General features: G+C 45.5%; 1 protein-coding gene across 1 annotated transcript in view; it reads right to left on the minus strand.

The window, feature by feature from the left end:
* Positions 1-6,117, minus strand: part of gria3b (glutamate receptor, ionotropic, AMPA 3b) — a 74,052-nt gene extending 67,935 nt beyond the window's left edge. Inside the window, exons 1-2 of the mRNA XM_079268820.1 lie at positions 6,034-6,117; positions 5,413-5,571 (exon numbers count right to left, since the gene is read on the minus strand). Of these exons, the coding sequence (XP_079124946.1) occupies positions 5,413-5,571; positions 6,034-6,115 (241 nt within the window). The 5' untranslated portion in view covers positions 6,116-6,117. The remainder of the gene's footprint in view (positions 1-5,412; positions 5,572-6,033) is intronic.
* Positions 6,118-16,627: the final 10,510 nt, after the last annotated feature.

The following is a 16,627-nucleotide window of genomic DNA, read 5'->3' on the forward strand; positions in this document are numbered from 1 at the left end:
CACTGCTGTTCCCAGAGCACGTAACCTCATCCGGGGCCGTTACTGTGCCATCATCTGACCGAGGGCCCCGGATGCCGCTCCCTCGGAGACCGCCTGGCCTGCTGGCCTACGGATCGCACCATTGCATTACACCACGTGTTTCTCTCAGAGGCTTTTGCACAGTCATGGTGCTTATCAAATATGCTCGTCTACTCTTCGCATTTCACACAAATCCTAGCCTTTCAAAAACGGTATCTCCTAAAAAAAAAAAGAGAGACGCGGGGGGTGAGCCGGCAATATTCTTTACTATGACCTTTACTGTGGATGAATGATGGAGTGTGTCAAGGGAGCTTCAGTACGAAACAGGGAAATTTACTCAGTAAGAAATGTGAAGAGGGAGACAGCTATGTGTCTGTCCACGCATGTGTGACTGCATCCGCCTACAGTGTCTGTGTGCGTGGCTCTGTGCATATGTGCACACACACACACACACATGCATATGCACACACGCCTGTACGTCCATAAACAGACCTCCATCTGTGCCTCCAACACAGCTGGACTGTGATGGCGTGTCCCAGCACAACCCCCATAGCCCGGACAACTCTCTCTCTCTTGCTCACACACACACACACACACACACACACACACACACACACACACACACACACACACACACACACAGACACACAGTCATACGCTTGTGCACACACATACTCTCTATAAAAGCAACATCTAAAACCTCCTTTATTCAAATGCTTCTTGCTTTCTCTTACTGCGGTCTTCGTGTCTATCCTCCCACTACTGCGTTTCACCAACTCTTACCCAGCTCCTCCTGCCATGTTTCCCCGGTCACACCTTTCAAGCTGAGTTATAGCCTGCAAGGACAAGAAGTGTAGCGCTACTACAATCACCTCAGGAGCTTCTGTCGACTATGGCCTGCATCTGTCAGGCCGTGCGCTGCAAAAATATGCCTGCCTGTCGCTTTGTTTGCCATCCATTTGCACACGCCACCACCGACACCACCACCGACAACTGCACCCAAAAGATACACGCAGAACGATCCACGCGAAGATTTGGTAAAGGGCCCTTTCGTTTGTGCTTCGCAACATATGCCATTTGCCACATGTGCTCAGTCGTAGCGCGGGGCCGCCGGTGTAAAGCGAGCGTTGGTGTTTCTGGCCCACATGTGCGGAGCTAGCACTCTCCGGGTAGGCGTGAAGGTCAGTGAGAAAAGATGCTTCTAAGAATGAGTTGTGTCTAGACAAAAACAACTAAAATAGGCTTGTGCACTGCTGTGAGTTGATGATAACCCTTATTCAATTGAAATGAAATCTAACGGGCTCCACACACTTTCTGATCCTGATACTGTCCTGATATTGCTCACAGATTATCACCATCGATCGTCCTGCATCCCGTGGAATTAAACATCCGCTTAGAATGAGAGGCTCACACATTATGTGCGATAATTCATTTTTCTGCACACTGCTTAAGGCAGCATGAACGTCTCCCAACGATAAGTCCGTAAGTCCACTGCTATTAACTTGAAGCCGTGTATAAGGAATAGTTTGACATTTTGGGCAAAAACACGCAGCGTTCCTGCCAAGAGACAGAAGAGAAGATTGAGACATCTCTCTATTGACTGTACGGTAAATATGAAGCTACAGCCAGCAGCAGGTTAGCCTGGATTAGCATAAAGACTGGAAACAGGGGCTGGCCTGGCTCTAATACACCTACCAGCACCTCTAAAGGTCATGAATTAACATGATGTACTTTGTTCATTTAATCCAAAAAACAACAATTTGCTGCTTTACTGGGGTTATGCACCGGACTATTTCTTGACTGGGACCAGTAACTTCCTGGTGTCCCAACTGGTTGCCTGGCAGCTAAGAAATAAGTTGTACCACTTGTAGAACGGTGTCTTTAAAAAGACTTGTGGCTTTTGTATGGATGTAAGCAATGAGATCTAACATGTTAATCAGTGAGCCGTGGCTGTGCTGGCAGATTCTGTCACCTTTCTAGCGACCAGGCGAGCTGCTTCTCCCTGTTCCCAGCCTTTGTGCTAAGCTAGGCTAACAGGAGGCTGGCTCCAGCTTCATATTTACCATGCAGACATGAGAGTGGTATCAATCTCCGAAGTCTACCTCTTGGTAAGGAAGCGAATATGCCCATCTCCTAAAATGTAATACCATTCCTTTAACTGCACCTTGTCTCTAATTACAATAAGATGAATCACACCTCACAGTCACTCTCCTCTCTCTCTCTCTCTTGTCCCTCCTCTCTCTCGCCTGAAGAAATTACGAAACGCAAATCACAGTGACTCTTGTTTCATCTTATTTCCTCCACACTCTCTGAGCAAAGCGGTCTCGCCGACAGTAGCTGAAAGCGGTGGGAGACGGTGGCTGAACTGTGCTGCCAAAGAAGCATCTGCTACTGCCAGGACTTAAGGACCTGGAGGATTGGATAGAAGAGGGGTAGGCACATGTAAAAAGGCTGGCAGAAGGGACACAGACCATTAGCTTAATGACAGAATGAGGAATGAGGAATGGGGAGATGAGATTCAAAAGCCAAGCATTGCAAAATTTGCCTTTTACAGGAATCAAGGGGAATAATCCAACGAATAAGAGGAGAGGCGGAGGGAGGGAGGGGGGGGCTTGATGTTTTCTTCGCCTCAGGTAAAGGGAAGAAGAAGAAGAAGGGTAAACAGGAGGGAAAAGGATGGCGGTGTCATTAAGTTGGCTAGCCGTGACCATCAGGAACATTACCGTAATGCTGTCGACTCTGCTTTCTTTAAACCGGTAGCCTTTGCTTTGAACTCCGGCTTCTCGGTGAGCGTACCTGACTCCTAGTTTCCGTAGCTATTATGGACCCGGTGCTAGTAATTACACATTTCACAATTTCTGATGTCACTTCAAAGCAACAACATAGCGTTGCCACCGAAAGCACACACACACCAAGCCTCTGCGGTACAAAGCTGAGCCTTAAGGATTACTGAAGCCACACATTGTTTTGCTGCCGGCCACGAATTCAATTAATGGCATAAGGTTTTTAAAACTGACTTGAAAGAAGCGGTTCTGACGCGAGGCTGTGCCTTCATCACACCTAGGAGGAGGAGGGGAGTCCGGACAAGACCAAACAAAAGCTGTCATTTCAACCACTCCGCAAGGCCCGAGGCAGCCACAACTCACATTGATCAAAGCGATGAAGCTCGCCTCGAAATTGATTTATTCCCCGAACCTCCATAAATGCCATTTTTGTCATAAAAGAAAATAAAAAAATAGAGCTTAGTTCAGATTGCACGATCATAAAATAGACGTGTGCTCCTGCTGACAAAGTTCTGAGTCAACCACAGGGGGCTATTGATGACAAAGGACATTTTAATGTCCACTAAACAATTGTGACAGCTTGCAGAACAAACAACAGCGCTGACAAATGTAAAATACAGAACTCGCCAGAGGCGGAGCCTCGAAAGACCTGGAAGATCAGCAGATAAGTGATATCTAATAACTGTCATCTCTATTTTGTTCACTACATCGGTGGAGACAATCTGAGGTGCTTATGGACTGTTGTGAGCTCAGCAGGAGCTGTCTGCGGTTTGAGCGCTCAGCATGACAAGAGTCTCAGGGCACTACCTTGAAAAAAAAGTCTCTGATCAAACATTACACAAATCAGATGTGAAAGAAACCCGTACATCAGACTGTTTTAAGAGCTGCCTTTGCTCGAGTTTGTTGATGACTTTGCAATTACAATAAGTAGAGGGCTTTTCGTTTGTTAACAATAAATTGTCTTCTTGTACAATGCAGCAGACTGAAGATTCAAAACTGAGAAATTTCAAGCAGCGCAGATTATTTATATGCACATCAAAGCAAAGACGATGCTCTCACCAAATATGACGATGACATTTGACAATCGCTCTTCTATTTTTGCAACAGTAAGCGCTACATTTCCTTTCAGCATTGGTTACTTTGCGCCATCAAAAGCTCACAGTTATCTCGCATCGGAAGTTCAAGGCAGTCCTGAGACGGAGCTCTTGATGGAGCCGCTAAGACGTGGCAGCGAGAAACAAGAAACGGGGCCACGGCTCCCACAGGAGCCCCTTCCTCTCACTAAAGCTCTGTCTGCCCCGGACTTCAATTAGATTCTGATATCAACCCTTTTCCTACTATGCTTCCCTTCCTCTTCAACATGCATGAAATTGCACGGCACAATCTATTATTTATTCACTCTCATTTGCTTATTGTTTCTTATGGGTGCCTTCGTTAGGGCCCTTGCAGCTCTGCTGCCTGTGATATGACGCTCTGCTTTATCTCCCTCGCTGCTCAGACCCGCCTCCTCTGCAGGTCTGAGCCCAACTCATTTGCTGGCATTGGTTGGGGAGCTCTGGATTTCCCCCCCCCCCCCCCCTTTCACCCAATGACAGCACGGTGAGGTGCTATGAGGACTGGGTGCTAATGAGCTGACTCTGCAATGCTGGGGGAGATGCTCTGTAACACAGGGGGAAGTCAGAGGGGCCATTATGACTGTGCCACACAGAGTTTAGACAGAGCCGCGTGTCTTCAGAGTCGGCCATTCGGCCAAACCGAACCCGTCATTTGAAATGACATCACTAAATGGCATTCTCTATCTATTCCCCTTCATGTCCAATTTGTTGCTGACGATTTCAAGAAACTGAAAGCCAATGGGGGTGTTGGGGGGAAAAAAAAGAGGTGATTTGTTGGAATCCGCCACTGCACAGTTGCATCATGGGCTGGACCATAAGCACATAGCACCCATGGAGATGGGGGGGGGGGGGGGAATCATGTGTCATATATAATGGATACTTTACCAGTTTAAATCCTTTCCTTTGGAATAGTGGATCACTTATGTGATGAAAAATAAGGATACTTATAAAACAGTTATAAAATAAACATCCAACTTTGCTCCATAACACATGAGACCTCCTCCAGCGCTGAGTCCTTGACACGGGTGTTGTGTAATCGGCTGCATTCTCAAGGCCGGCATGTCTATATGCCGAAGGAACTTATTTTACAATGTGGAATTCATGTGTTTGTAATATATCAGCTCTGTACAACTCCAGACAGCCACAAACGCTGTGAACGTGGTTCCCAACCACATTCTGTCCGTAAAATGTTGTGTAAAAGTAAATATACATTTCTAAAAAGAAAAAAGGATGTCTGCATTTTGTGACTATGAAGAAGACTGTGTCCATCAGACAAATCTGTATTTGTAAATTCCCACTGGGACGTTATTTGAGAGAGTGAAGTGAGGCGAACTGAACTGCCTCCCCTGGATTGAGATGCCTCTATAAGCTCCATATGGATGAGTTCGACATAAATGATTCTGCTCGCTCTGCTGTGGACATAAGTGTGTGTGTGTGTGTGGGGGGGGGGGGGGGGGGGGGGGCTGGACATGACGGAAATAGAAGCACACACTTACACGCATGGGTGACTGCAAAGCTGTTGGACGACTCGAGGTTGTCCACATTGTAGTTGAGGTGGAACGGCTTCTCCGTGGTGTTTTGGTTGGTGTTGTAGAGTTGGACAGCGAACCTGAACGCGCTGTGCTCCTGCACCGTGGACCGCATGAACAGTCCCCCTTAAAAAGAGATGGAAACAAGATCACACAATGGCATCTTTTTAAGACTCGTGTCAGTGTTACACCTCATTTAATTCAGCGAATAACTCCATCCGTCCCACTGCAACGGAGAAGGAGGCTGACTGGTATTAGAAAGAATAACTATATATCGTGCATTTTCTTTTTTTTTGACCAGTGCGCCTGTCTGCAACTCTTCAAATCCCGTCTTCCTCCTCCTTAATATCATTTTATCTTTCAGCCAACGATTACAATGACACAGACAACACTACGGGAGGCTTTCATCTGTAGTTTTACAGAATCAGCGGTTTTAACATCGCAGCATACGTGAAATCAAGTTAGTCTCTATCATTGCGCAGAGCTCCGCGCTCCGTGCACGTCTCTCCGGAATCAAACTGCAACATTTGTCCACACAAAACCCCACAGTCTGCAGTCTTTTCATTTAAACGCACAAAAGACACTTACCGATGTTTATCTGATTGGGAAATCCTGCACACGATCTGTCAGAGAACCACAGTAGCAACAACAAAACCACTCGTTGTGCCATTTTTTTTTCACCGAACCGATCTGTTCAACTCCTCAAAAGGGTCTGTCTGAGCAAATTCATATGTTCTGGATGGGAGCCGGGCGCGATGGAAATCCAGTGGAAAGATGTTGGTCGCTCACAGTGCACCAATTAGGTTCATTGAGGTGCAGCCCAGCTGCAGAGCATTTTTTTTTTGCAACTAAGAGAGGGAGAGAGAACGATAGAGAGAGGGGGGGGGGCGAGAGAGAGGGGAGGGGTGTGCTGGTGTAGGGGGGGGGGGGGGTGATCTGAACTCCGATTGGACCCGTCGCGGCGGGCCAATGTTGGTCAAAGTTGATCTGCCGTTAAATAAAAAATATAAAAAAAGCTTCAGCCCGCCAGTTTACGACGGTTTTGGAATAAGCGCAGCACTTGTCAATATTAGCCTTCTGCTGGTGGAATCAATGGCAACGCTGCGATCTCAGGTGGACGGTGATCCCGAATGAGCCGCGCGTGCAGCTGCTGCGGATCTCCAGAGGCGCGAGGAGGGAGAGAGCCGCGGTTATTTCCCCCACAGAGAGACACCTTGTGTCCATGTCGCGCCTTTTCCCCCTTAAATGCTATTTTAACGTCAGAAAGGGGCAAAGCAATAAACGACGAGAAGAGGAAAAGTTCATCACAAACACGCGCAGACACGCACGTGAGGCTGGAATGGATGTGGAGGACACGGAGCCAACAGAACTGTCTGTGGTCCTGAAAACATTCTGGCTCACTGTATTTCGCTTCTTCTTCTCTTTTTCCTCACCGGAAACACGTTTAGCCTTCTGTGGAGGTTTGACCACAACAAACAGAGCGATATCTCTCAGTCTGATTTTATTTACCTCTAGTTTTAACCCGTCTCCAATGAAACATCGATCATTCCCGCGATTCTGCCCAAGAGGGAACAATTAAGGGATTACCGGGCCATTCATCACCCTCGGCAAAGCGCTTTGAAAATGGAGTTTTTAATTGCATTGGAAAATGGCTCAGGCTTTAGCTATTGATACTGCAGTGCACTGAGTTGCCCTTTAACATATGACAGACCGTGTCAAAAACTTTTTCTAAATATGTGTACAGTGAGCTCAACCCAAGGAGAAATGAAAGACAGGATAGCCGGTGGTGAGGGCTCTGCCACAACGTTGCAGCTGATCAGGCGTCAGTGACAGACACAGGGAGGAATATCCACGTGTGTTGTGGTTAATGGAACAGACTTGGTGTTTAAGATCTGAGAGATGATGAGTTGGATCATTTTTTTTCCCATTTATATATGATTAGCACAAGTTTAACTGGCATCATGTGTTTGAATGCGGTGTTAATCATTCATGGCAATCAAGTAATGGTATGATCTTGGTGGTGGTGGTGGGGTGGTGACATCCCCTTGATTCTCTGGTCTCCGCAGCCTCCGTGTCAGAGTGGTCGGACGCCGGCCGCCTGACCTTATGACTGAAGTCATAATGACCAATGACAAACTGTGACTGTCACCATGGGTCTGCAACGCTGCAGGTTGTTTCAGTTGAAATATTAAGAGGCCACCTGTGATGTTGGTTTGCTAAAACGTTGTCGACAATTAATTTACAGCAGACCAAAGGAGCCATTTAATTGGTAATTTACAGTGCATGCTGGTGCTCAGTGTGAATCGAGTTAATCATGCAGCATTTCAAACAAAACCCGTAAAGACTAAAAACATTCGCTACAAGGGGAGTCCGAGCATTGGAGATAAGGCCCCGATATAATTTAAATGAAATGGTGATGATCGTGCTGCCGTATTTGCAATTAGGACATTTTGGGCCATGCTGCGTTATCCTCGAAGCTCAACCTCTGCAGGAATTAAATTTTGTGTAGAAATTCCCAGATATGATCGATATGAAAACAAATAATTTGATGATACGCTCTTTCTGGATTTGAAAACTCACACAGGAGTGTTACTCTCACGGGCAAAGTGAGAAAGAGTGAAAGATAGATGAAAAGATATAAAGGTAAATAAATGACAAATAAGAATCCTTCGTGGCCTAAGGACGTCAAAGTATCCAGATTTTGAGTACATTTCTGTACTCAAGTATCAATTAAACAACACCGTGTTGTGAGTCCAAGGGAACCAACAAGCCTGTTATTGCCTAAATGCAACATTGGTGGGCAACCATGGAGCTCGTCCACCACTACTGCATTCAGCTTTAATCCGCGGCTCCAGTCTTTCCAGCTCCATAAAACCCAACTGGCAGCGTTCCTCGCAGCCCCGTTGGTGACTCCTACTGGTTGGTCGGGACGGCTGTGTGCAGCTGGATTAAGATCGGCGGGAGCTTCTTTGAACCTCTGCGTGTGCTGCGCCCCCCTGGTGGAGCTCCGCGCTGTAAGGTGAAAAAGAAACACAGAGTGGGTCCAATACGTATCGGAGGAAGCACATGGCTGTCTGCGCCCTCCCTAGGAGAGAAGTGGGTGCTAGTCACCACAGCAGGTTCTGCGCTGCGTGGGGATTTGGCCTTTACAAGTGGGGAAAAATGCCAAAAAGAAAACCTTGTAATACAAAAAAATATTATTTTATGATCACAAGAAAACATAACGTGTTGTGCAGAGATAAGAACATCTTTCACCAAGAGAAAAAAAAAATGAGCATAGTTGATCGGTCCATGTTGTGAGACAAGAACCAAACTGTCTCAGTATCACACATCTGCTCAGAGGCTCAGGAACAGAACCAGGTGTCGGGATACATTCTCAAATCAGCTGCAGATTACCTCAGAGCTTTCACCTAATGTGTTGCAGCACGTTTGAAATCTAGAGTGACGACTTGGATTTAACAAGGCTCATTTTTCTGCAAATAAAAGTGGGCAAAGGGAATTGCTTTTCATGTTAAACATTTAAACCATTAACACCTTGGAAATTTCAATATTTTTCTGTATGATCAGGACTCGTCACGTTACGTTTCACAGATACGATTTGACTCAAGTTTCGAATGTTCTTTTACCTACCATTTAGTGCACCGTCTCACCGTCTCACATTGTTCCTACCCCGCTGAGAAAATAAATTCAGGAATCATAGAAATGGGTTCCTCTGGTGAAAGACACATATTGAGAGGGGCTGAATTATTGTGGGAAGGATGCAGTTAAACAAGCATTATGCAGCTCAAACTCAATGATATTTGGAGAGCTATTCCAAGAGCCTATCAGTCTTGGCCAGATGTTGGAGGCTGATAAGAGACTCTGCTCTCAAGGAGCTCTTCTTTATTCTGTCAGTGCCTCTTCCCATGAAAGAGACTCCGTCAAAGCAGTGGCCTAAGGACACATGAAGCACTTGCCATTGTGGTGCACAGAGTGTCACACAGATGTAAAGAAACAACAAATCGAGCGGAATAAAACATTGTAGTGTGGAAATCACATTTGGGTAACAATAGTGAAAAAAATGAAATAAAATCTCGGAGTAAAGCGGATACAACTCGGAGTATGTCAAGTGGCAGAGCACTGTGATGGGAAAGACGTCTGGGAGGAATCGCTGCGAGCTCCCCGTAAGGAAAAATGGAAGGAAAATGAAAACGCTTCATGTGGCACACGATGAATGACGTGCATAGTTCAAGGGATGAGGAAGAAGCACCAGTTTCACTTTTTGAAAGTCACAAACACAAACACAACACGCGCTTTGGCTCCCCAGCAAACACTCTTCGGCCCGAGTGTGACAGAGGCGGCGTTATCAGCTGCACAGGCTGACACATTTCACTCTCCGCCTCTGGCATTGCTGATCCATGCAGTGGTGAGCGCGGCGTGGCAGGCACACATCTTCACCGCAATGAGGTTCGAACTACACGAAATATGCATGTTAGGTTATTCATGCCATCAGTGACTTTGAGTTTGGCAGTGCAGGGGTGAGCAACCATTGGCAAGCGGCGGCTTAACCAATCACCCAAAACCTAGCAAGAGAGTTTTTTTTAGAGATGTTGAAGTGCCCTCTCGTCCGCAGGCCAAATTGTGTGAGCTGTTATCCAAGCTTTTCTGTTCTTTGTTGAGGTAGCCGGGCCGGCCTCGTGTGCCCCACTGGCTAGCTCACGGCCGCCTCGCACGCCACTTACAGCTGATAGCGCCCACCCTCCAGTTTCCCCTCTCAGGTAAACACTATTAGACGGCATGTTGAGAGCCGTGTGGAGACAATAAAGATGCTCCCAGTTTTGCATGTAGCACCTTTCACAAGAAAGTTTTAAAATGGCAATGGAAAATTTTGAAAAAGTTGCCGCCGTTTAGAGAACACATTTAGACCAAAATGGGATAGTTGATTAGACACTGAAGTCATGTAAGAAGCACAATGCAAAAGAAAAAGAAAAAATAGTTGTAAAAATATTTTCAGTTGTAAAAATGCAAAAGAAAAAAATGCTAGTTTTAGCTTTATAAAAATGCTAGTTTCAGCTAAAGCTAGCAGTTTGATGCTAAAACTACTGTAACTTGTGGTGGCTTCTAAAATGCTAGTGATTCTAAAAATGCTAGTTTTAGCTTCTATAAATATATATAGCTAAAAGCTAACGGGATAGAAACTGAACCGCATATGTCAAATCCCACCTGCCCACTGGCTCAACCTCCAAAAGGGAGTGCCAGAGGTTTAATAGCGGAGGCAAGCTATAGAGGCAAGAAGAAAGAAATGAAATGCAGCCAAGAAAATGCTGAAAACAATCCCTCAGCAGCAGCAGCAGTGATAACAACAACAGCAGCCTGCTATTTTCCCTTCCCCCATGTCCCCTGTTGCCATATCCCAGTAACAGGAGATGGGTGTTGCTCACTGCCAGCGTGCCTAATTGAGAAGAAAACAAACTGGTTGCTACTGATAATGGGAAAGGTGAGGAAAAATACCATTAGCCAGTAAACCTTTTAAATAATTAACAGTGTCCACTGTGCAACGTTAACAGCACTGGTCCCGTGATTGATGTTCCAGCTAATATGGGTGTGAAGAGAAACCGGCTAATAAATCATTCTTACATAAAATAATGAATGATAGATATTCTCTGTGAGTAAACAATGCAGTTTAAGGTGATTTAACAACACTCTTACATAAGGTGTTTGTGTAGGCTGCCGAACAGCAAACATGACGAGCAGCACTAGATGTTCATAAAGAGCCTCAAATTAGGATAACCATAAGCATATTAGAAAAAGGCAAAGGAAATATTTATCTTCATACAGCAGACATAGAGGTTTCAGGCATTCAGTGTGTGATATGAGCCTAATGATAGTCCCTTATGCTTTGATTTCAAACATACAGGGATGCATGAAAGCAGCATTCAAGGTCAAGCATTTCAGCGGAGCGACACACGAAGCCAACAGCAGATGATAAATGATAAACATTCTGTCGTCTGTGCCATACTTCTTAATAATGCACTCCGCATCGCTGCAGTTATAATGAAACATGCAGCTGGGAGTACGAATATTGCATTTTATTAATGGATCACAGAATCGAGAGGACAGGAGACGATGTATGCTTCTCCTTTTTGTTTTTTAAGGGTATCTGTGCCAGTGCTGGTGTGCGTTTTGTGTGTGTTTGTCTTGATGTGTGTTCCAGTGCCGTTTGTCAGGAGGGAGGAGCTGTTTGTTCGTCCCTCACAGACCGTAATGCTTCAGTTATCCCATTGTTAGCCGGTTTTCTACCGTACCTGCAATTAAATTTCCAAAGTCAGAAGAGCTTAACTAATTACTCCGAGCAAATGGGCCCTCTTTCCGATGCAAAATAACACAGCAAATACGCTCTAATAGTGCAGGAAGCCATAACGTGGGCTTTGGTGAATCTCGCGCTGTCAATCAATACGAAATTGGATTTGCAACAGAATGTTATGTCAGCTATTTCTGCACATTCATTTGACAGATAAAACTGTAATCTAGCTAATGCAATGCTCTCACCACAACAGATTAGCAGGGGAAGTTGAAATGAAGCCGCTGAGCAGAACCCAACAAGTCTCCACTGCAGCATATTCCTCATGTATGATAGCGACGAGTGCTCGATAAGGTCAAGACCAGGCGGCTTGTCTGCACGTGAATGAGAATGAAGCATTTTTCAAATACAAATCACCCTGGAAACATCACCTTGGAATACGAAGCTGAATGGAAATTTTCTCCCCTTTTTCAACCTACATTTGCATATTCTCATGCTGTCAGCGGCAGCAGCGGGTGGCATTGGAGACAACTACTGCTATAATTATATAAGGACATCTGCAAGGCCCCCGTCTGCCTACAAAAACACCTGCAGACAAATATTGTAGCAAAGGTGCCCCATCAGCAGTGAGTAGGAGATATAAAATAAAATAGACAGTGACAATCAAAACAGCAGACAGCCATAAAACATCCACATTGTGCAATAGTCTCTGTATCAACGTTTTACAGTATTCTTTGCATTAATATTTTATGTCACGATAGATCAGCCATGGTAGAGCTGATGATAACGGTCCTATTGACGAAACAAAAAAACAATCTGGCCACAAAGCGTTTTAAGGAGCAAATAAAAGTCAGAAGCAACATATTGCGGCGGGTTTAGGCAGTGCAGTGTGAATGACATGAGGGCTGCCTCACTGCCTACGTTGTGTGAATTATATATTGAGTCCGTGCTGCAGATGCACAGGAGTGCATTATTTACTGATGCCAGCAGAGGAGACGCAGATGCTCTACTCTACTGTATGTCTACAACAGACAGTACACACCTGACAGCTGGGGGGTTATTCTATCAGCACTTGTGTCACTTCTAGTGTTTATTATAAAGATTAAGGATGCTGCGTGCACTTCAGCCGATCACCACAGAGCTGTAATGGTCTACTGCGATGCATGCTTGTGCTGAAACAAGTGGGTTTTTTTCAGTTCTATATTTAAAATCCTGTGTGTGTGGGACATTTCTTTGACATGCTGAAGTTTATCACATTTTCCACGTCACTCCTGAACACCACATTCCTCTTAGAATCATTCATTTTTTACATATTTCCTCTTTTTCTTCCAGAGGTAAAGTGCACCAAATGTGTCATCCGTGTGATCCAACCCACTCTGACAGAAGACTTTATTGCTCATCCGCGTTTATTCCGCAGGTCCTTGTGAAATAACCCTAATTCCTCTCCGTTCATTTTGACCAGCGGCGGAGCTGTGGGGACCCTGGCAATAAAGCAGCTCATTTGTCTGACATGAAAGCTGATTATTACTAAGGACAGCTAGAGCGGTGACAACAAAGGCAGAGGAAACGCAGAGAAGATGGAGTTGGATTGATCGGCCTCACGGGCGACAAATGGCCCTGTCACAGAGGGGAATAGTTATACTTCATCCTCTGTTGCCCATCCAGTAAACCCACATTTTCGTTTAATGTTATGTGGAAATAAAACACCTAAAACTAATATGATACATTCCCTACGTTCTTAAGACGTCTGCACAAGTGCCCACACAGAGCTCGGTCCAACTCAGTGGGAGTTCTGCTTTGTAAGGGAGTTTCCCAGAAACATATCTGAACTGTAACAAATTGCTTTGAGCTGTAAGATTCATCATTGTCAGACCTTCTTTTTTTGCCGCTTTGCTATAGGTCATCGTGAACTAGGAATTTGGCACACTTATTTTAAAACCTTCTCACCTGACATTTTAAAAAGGTTAAGCTCCCTGAAAAGGTCAAGCTAATCAAATCATTTCTTCTCAAATAAAAAAAAACAACATCTCAGCTGAAATACTGTGGAGACACAAATATTAGATCATTGTTTAGAAGCTCTTCAGAGGAATCAGAGGCAGCACGTCACGTTGGAGGTACAGTAGTAGAGGGAGTATTGTATTGTACCGTTGTATGAGCCACATGAAATCCAATTCGATGCAACTGGATTTTATACAACTCAAGAATTGACAAGGACTTAAGTTTAGGCTCTCAAACTTACTGAAGCCCTCGCCGAAAAAACCAAGTGTGCATTTATAACGTAATAACCGTAAGTGGGCAAAGCAGGCCAGTTCAGCTTACATTTCAACACATGAAGTGGTGTGCATGTGGTAGTAAAAGTAAAAGGTTTGGATGATGGATTCTCCTCTTTGTCTCTTGTCATTAAACACGCTCTTGTGGTGCATCCAATGCGCACGAGGCACACAGCCACACTATTGCGTTTTTTTTTAACAACAGAATATTTATTTCCATATTCGAATGCAACATCTGTTCTTTTGCAAAAATATATATATTTTTTGGGAGTTGTGAATCAATTCAGAATCCTGGAAGATAAGATTCTCGAACTCCGAATGCAGATACCCGGATAGTCTTCGTAAACACCAGCAGCACAAAGTCCCCGCCCCGGCTTCAGGATACTGCACATCACTCCTCCAGCTCCAGAGGATCTAATCGCAGCGGTAGGATCTTACATAATAATTACATCACTGAAAAAACGCCCCCACAATGCAGTGAAGTGACAAGAGGTGTGTTCAGCTGATTGCTCTCATATTAGACATTGGTTCTTGACAAAAATGAAAATGTAACAATGTGCCCTTTGTGTCCTCGACACAGACACAAACAACCTCTTACTGCTCGTGAATTCCCCGCTCCAACTGACACGCGTGCAGAATTATTACAGCAAATATTCTCACGTTGTATTCTCTCTTGGTCAATCAGGAGGAGAGCCATAACCTCTTGTGCCCGTGCAACCGCTGCCCGTGTCCAGCTCGGGCTCATGTTGCCGTCTGGACACGAGCAACACTGACCAGCTGCAGATTCAGCGATTCACCAGGATCCTCACGTACAGACATCATGTTGATGTTTTCACCGAGGCGTTACGTCCTTCGCCTTTGCATAAAGGGATGCATTAGCGTGATTAGGATCAGTGCGGCGGCGGTAACGCTCGGCGCGGCCTGTGCGATTTCAGATTTGACACAGCGTGGGTGTGATATAAGACTGTGTCCTATCGGACGGAATGGAATAGACGGACGAGACCGGTGGACTAATGCAGAGTGACACTCGCTCTCTCAGCGACTCCCCTAATGGCCCTTAGATAGACCGGCGAAACCAGGGCGGTGTGAAGGACACACAGGGTTACAGGTTTATTCAACCACTTCTCTATCTAGCCAAATGTGCTCTATTATTGTGGCGTTCACATTTAGATACCAGTGATACAAGTTCCTTCTGTCGTTCAAAAATAAACCCATTCCTCATGGAGCTAGAGGCAAAGTTTGTATTTCTATCTCGCTTGTCTGGTGTGTGTGAGACTTTGGAGGAAGGGTTAGGAAATAAAAAAGCTCAGGGTGATATTTTGAACATTTCACACACGCACACAGACCACACACACACACACACACACACACACACACACACAAACCCCAAACAGTGACAAACGGTACATACCTGTAATAAAAGTGCAAGTTGGTGTTTAACCGAGTGACAGTGTTCATTTGTCACCTTGTAGACTGCTGGTGGTTGACTTTTCGGAGTAGAGGTTGTGTGTGGCTGCTTGTGTGTGTTTTGTGTGTGTTTCCAGGGGAAAGTGCTGGTGGACGCGATGCTACGAACAAAAGAACACTATTCTGCCGGAGCACTCAGGGAATGGAAATAAAGACTCGGATGCTTTTAGCGGTGGCCCCGACCTGCAGCTATCTATAGTAAATATGAGATGGTCTGTCGTCTGTCTAACTGACAAGAACCACACGTGTTTACCATCATTCTACCGTGTGTACTGCAGGCGTTCTCCTTCTTTTGAACTTTTCTTGTTGTTTTTGTTTGTCTGGCTTGTTTAGTCATCGCGCTGTCTCTGCGTCGAGGGGTAAACAGACACCGTCGCTGAGAGACTTCATCTGCCTCACTGTACAGTGTTAAGATGTTATGTAATCGGCCCATCCGGTGGCCCCGAACTCCATCGAGGCTGCTGTTGCCACTTCAGAGCCGCAGGCACCTGCCTGTGGAAAACATATCGAAACTGAAAGCAGACAATCCTCGCTCAGCTCAGTCCTCCCATGTGGTCGAGTGACAGCGGGAAGCCGGCGGGCTCAGTGAAGACATTCCTGTTGACGTGTGTCAGGGACTTTTTCTGGAGAAATAAACGAGGATTTTTCTCCAAGTGTGTAGTTTTTCCTCCTCAGCGTTTTAACATTTATCTTCCTTAACACAATACGTTTTCCGCCTCATCAGGTGATGGGCTTTCTGTGTATTCCCACTCTGCTGTGAAGCACTCCGGCAGATCACTGCTGTCATAAAGGAATACGGACTCTACTGAGATGTGACAGCGCCTCTCTTTTTAAAATGGTGCCTTTCAGACAGACATATCCCAGGTAGCCAAAATGACCTGGCCCAGATCCAGCCGGAAGAAACGCGTCCGGTTGCCGACTCGTCTGAGACTCGGCATGAATGACGCCCCAGAATCGTCGTAGATGGACAGGAGGAGACCGAATGACTGGATGTGTGAGGAGTGCAAGGTTGGGCTCTGTCTTCAGCTGGAAAGGAACTGCTTCAGGGACTACCCTGGAGCTAAAAAACGCCTCGACATGGACAATATAACAGCCTGTAGCATGGACACTGAAAGCTCTCGGCAAACAAAACAGTTTGAGAAGATGTAAATCTCAAAAGTCATGT

The sequence above is a fragment of the Melanostigma gelatinosum genome (assembly GCF_949748355.1).
Source record: "Melanostigma gelatinosum genome assembly, chromosome: 5".
Taxonomy (NCBI): domain Eukaryota; kingdom Metazoa; phylum Chordata; class Actinopteri; order Perciformes; family Zoarcidae; genus Melanostigma; species Melanostigma gelatinosum.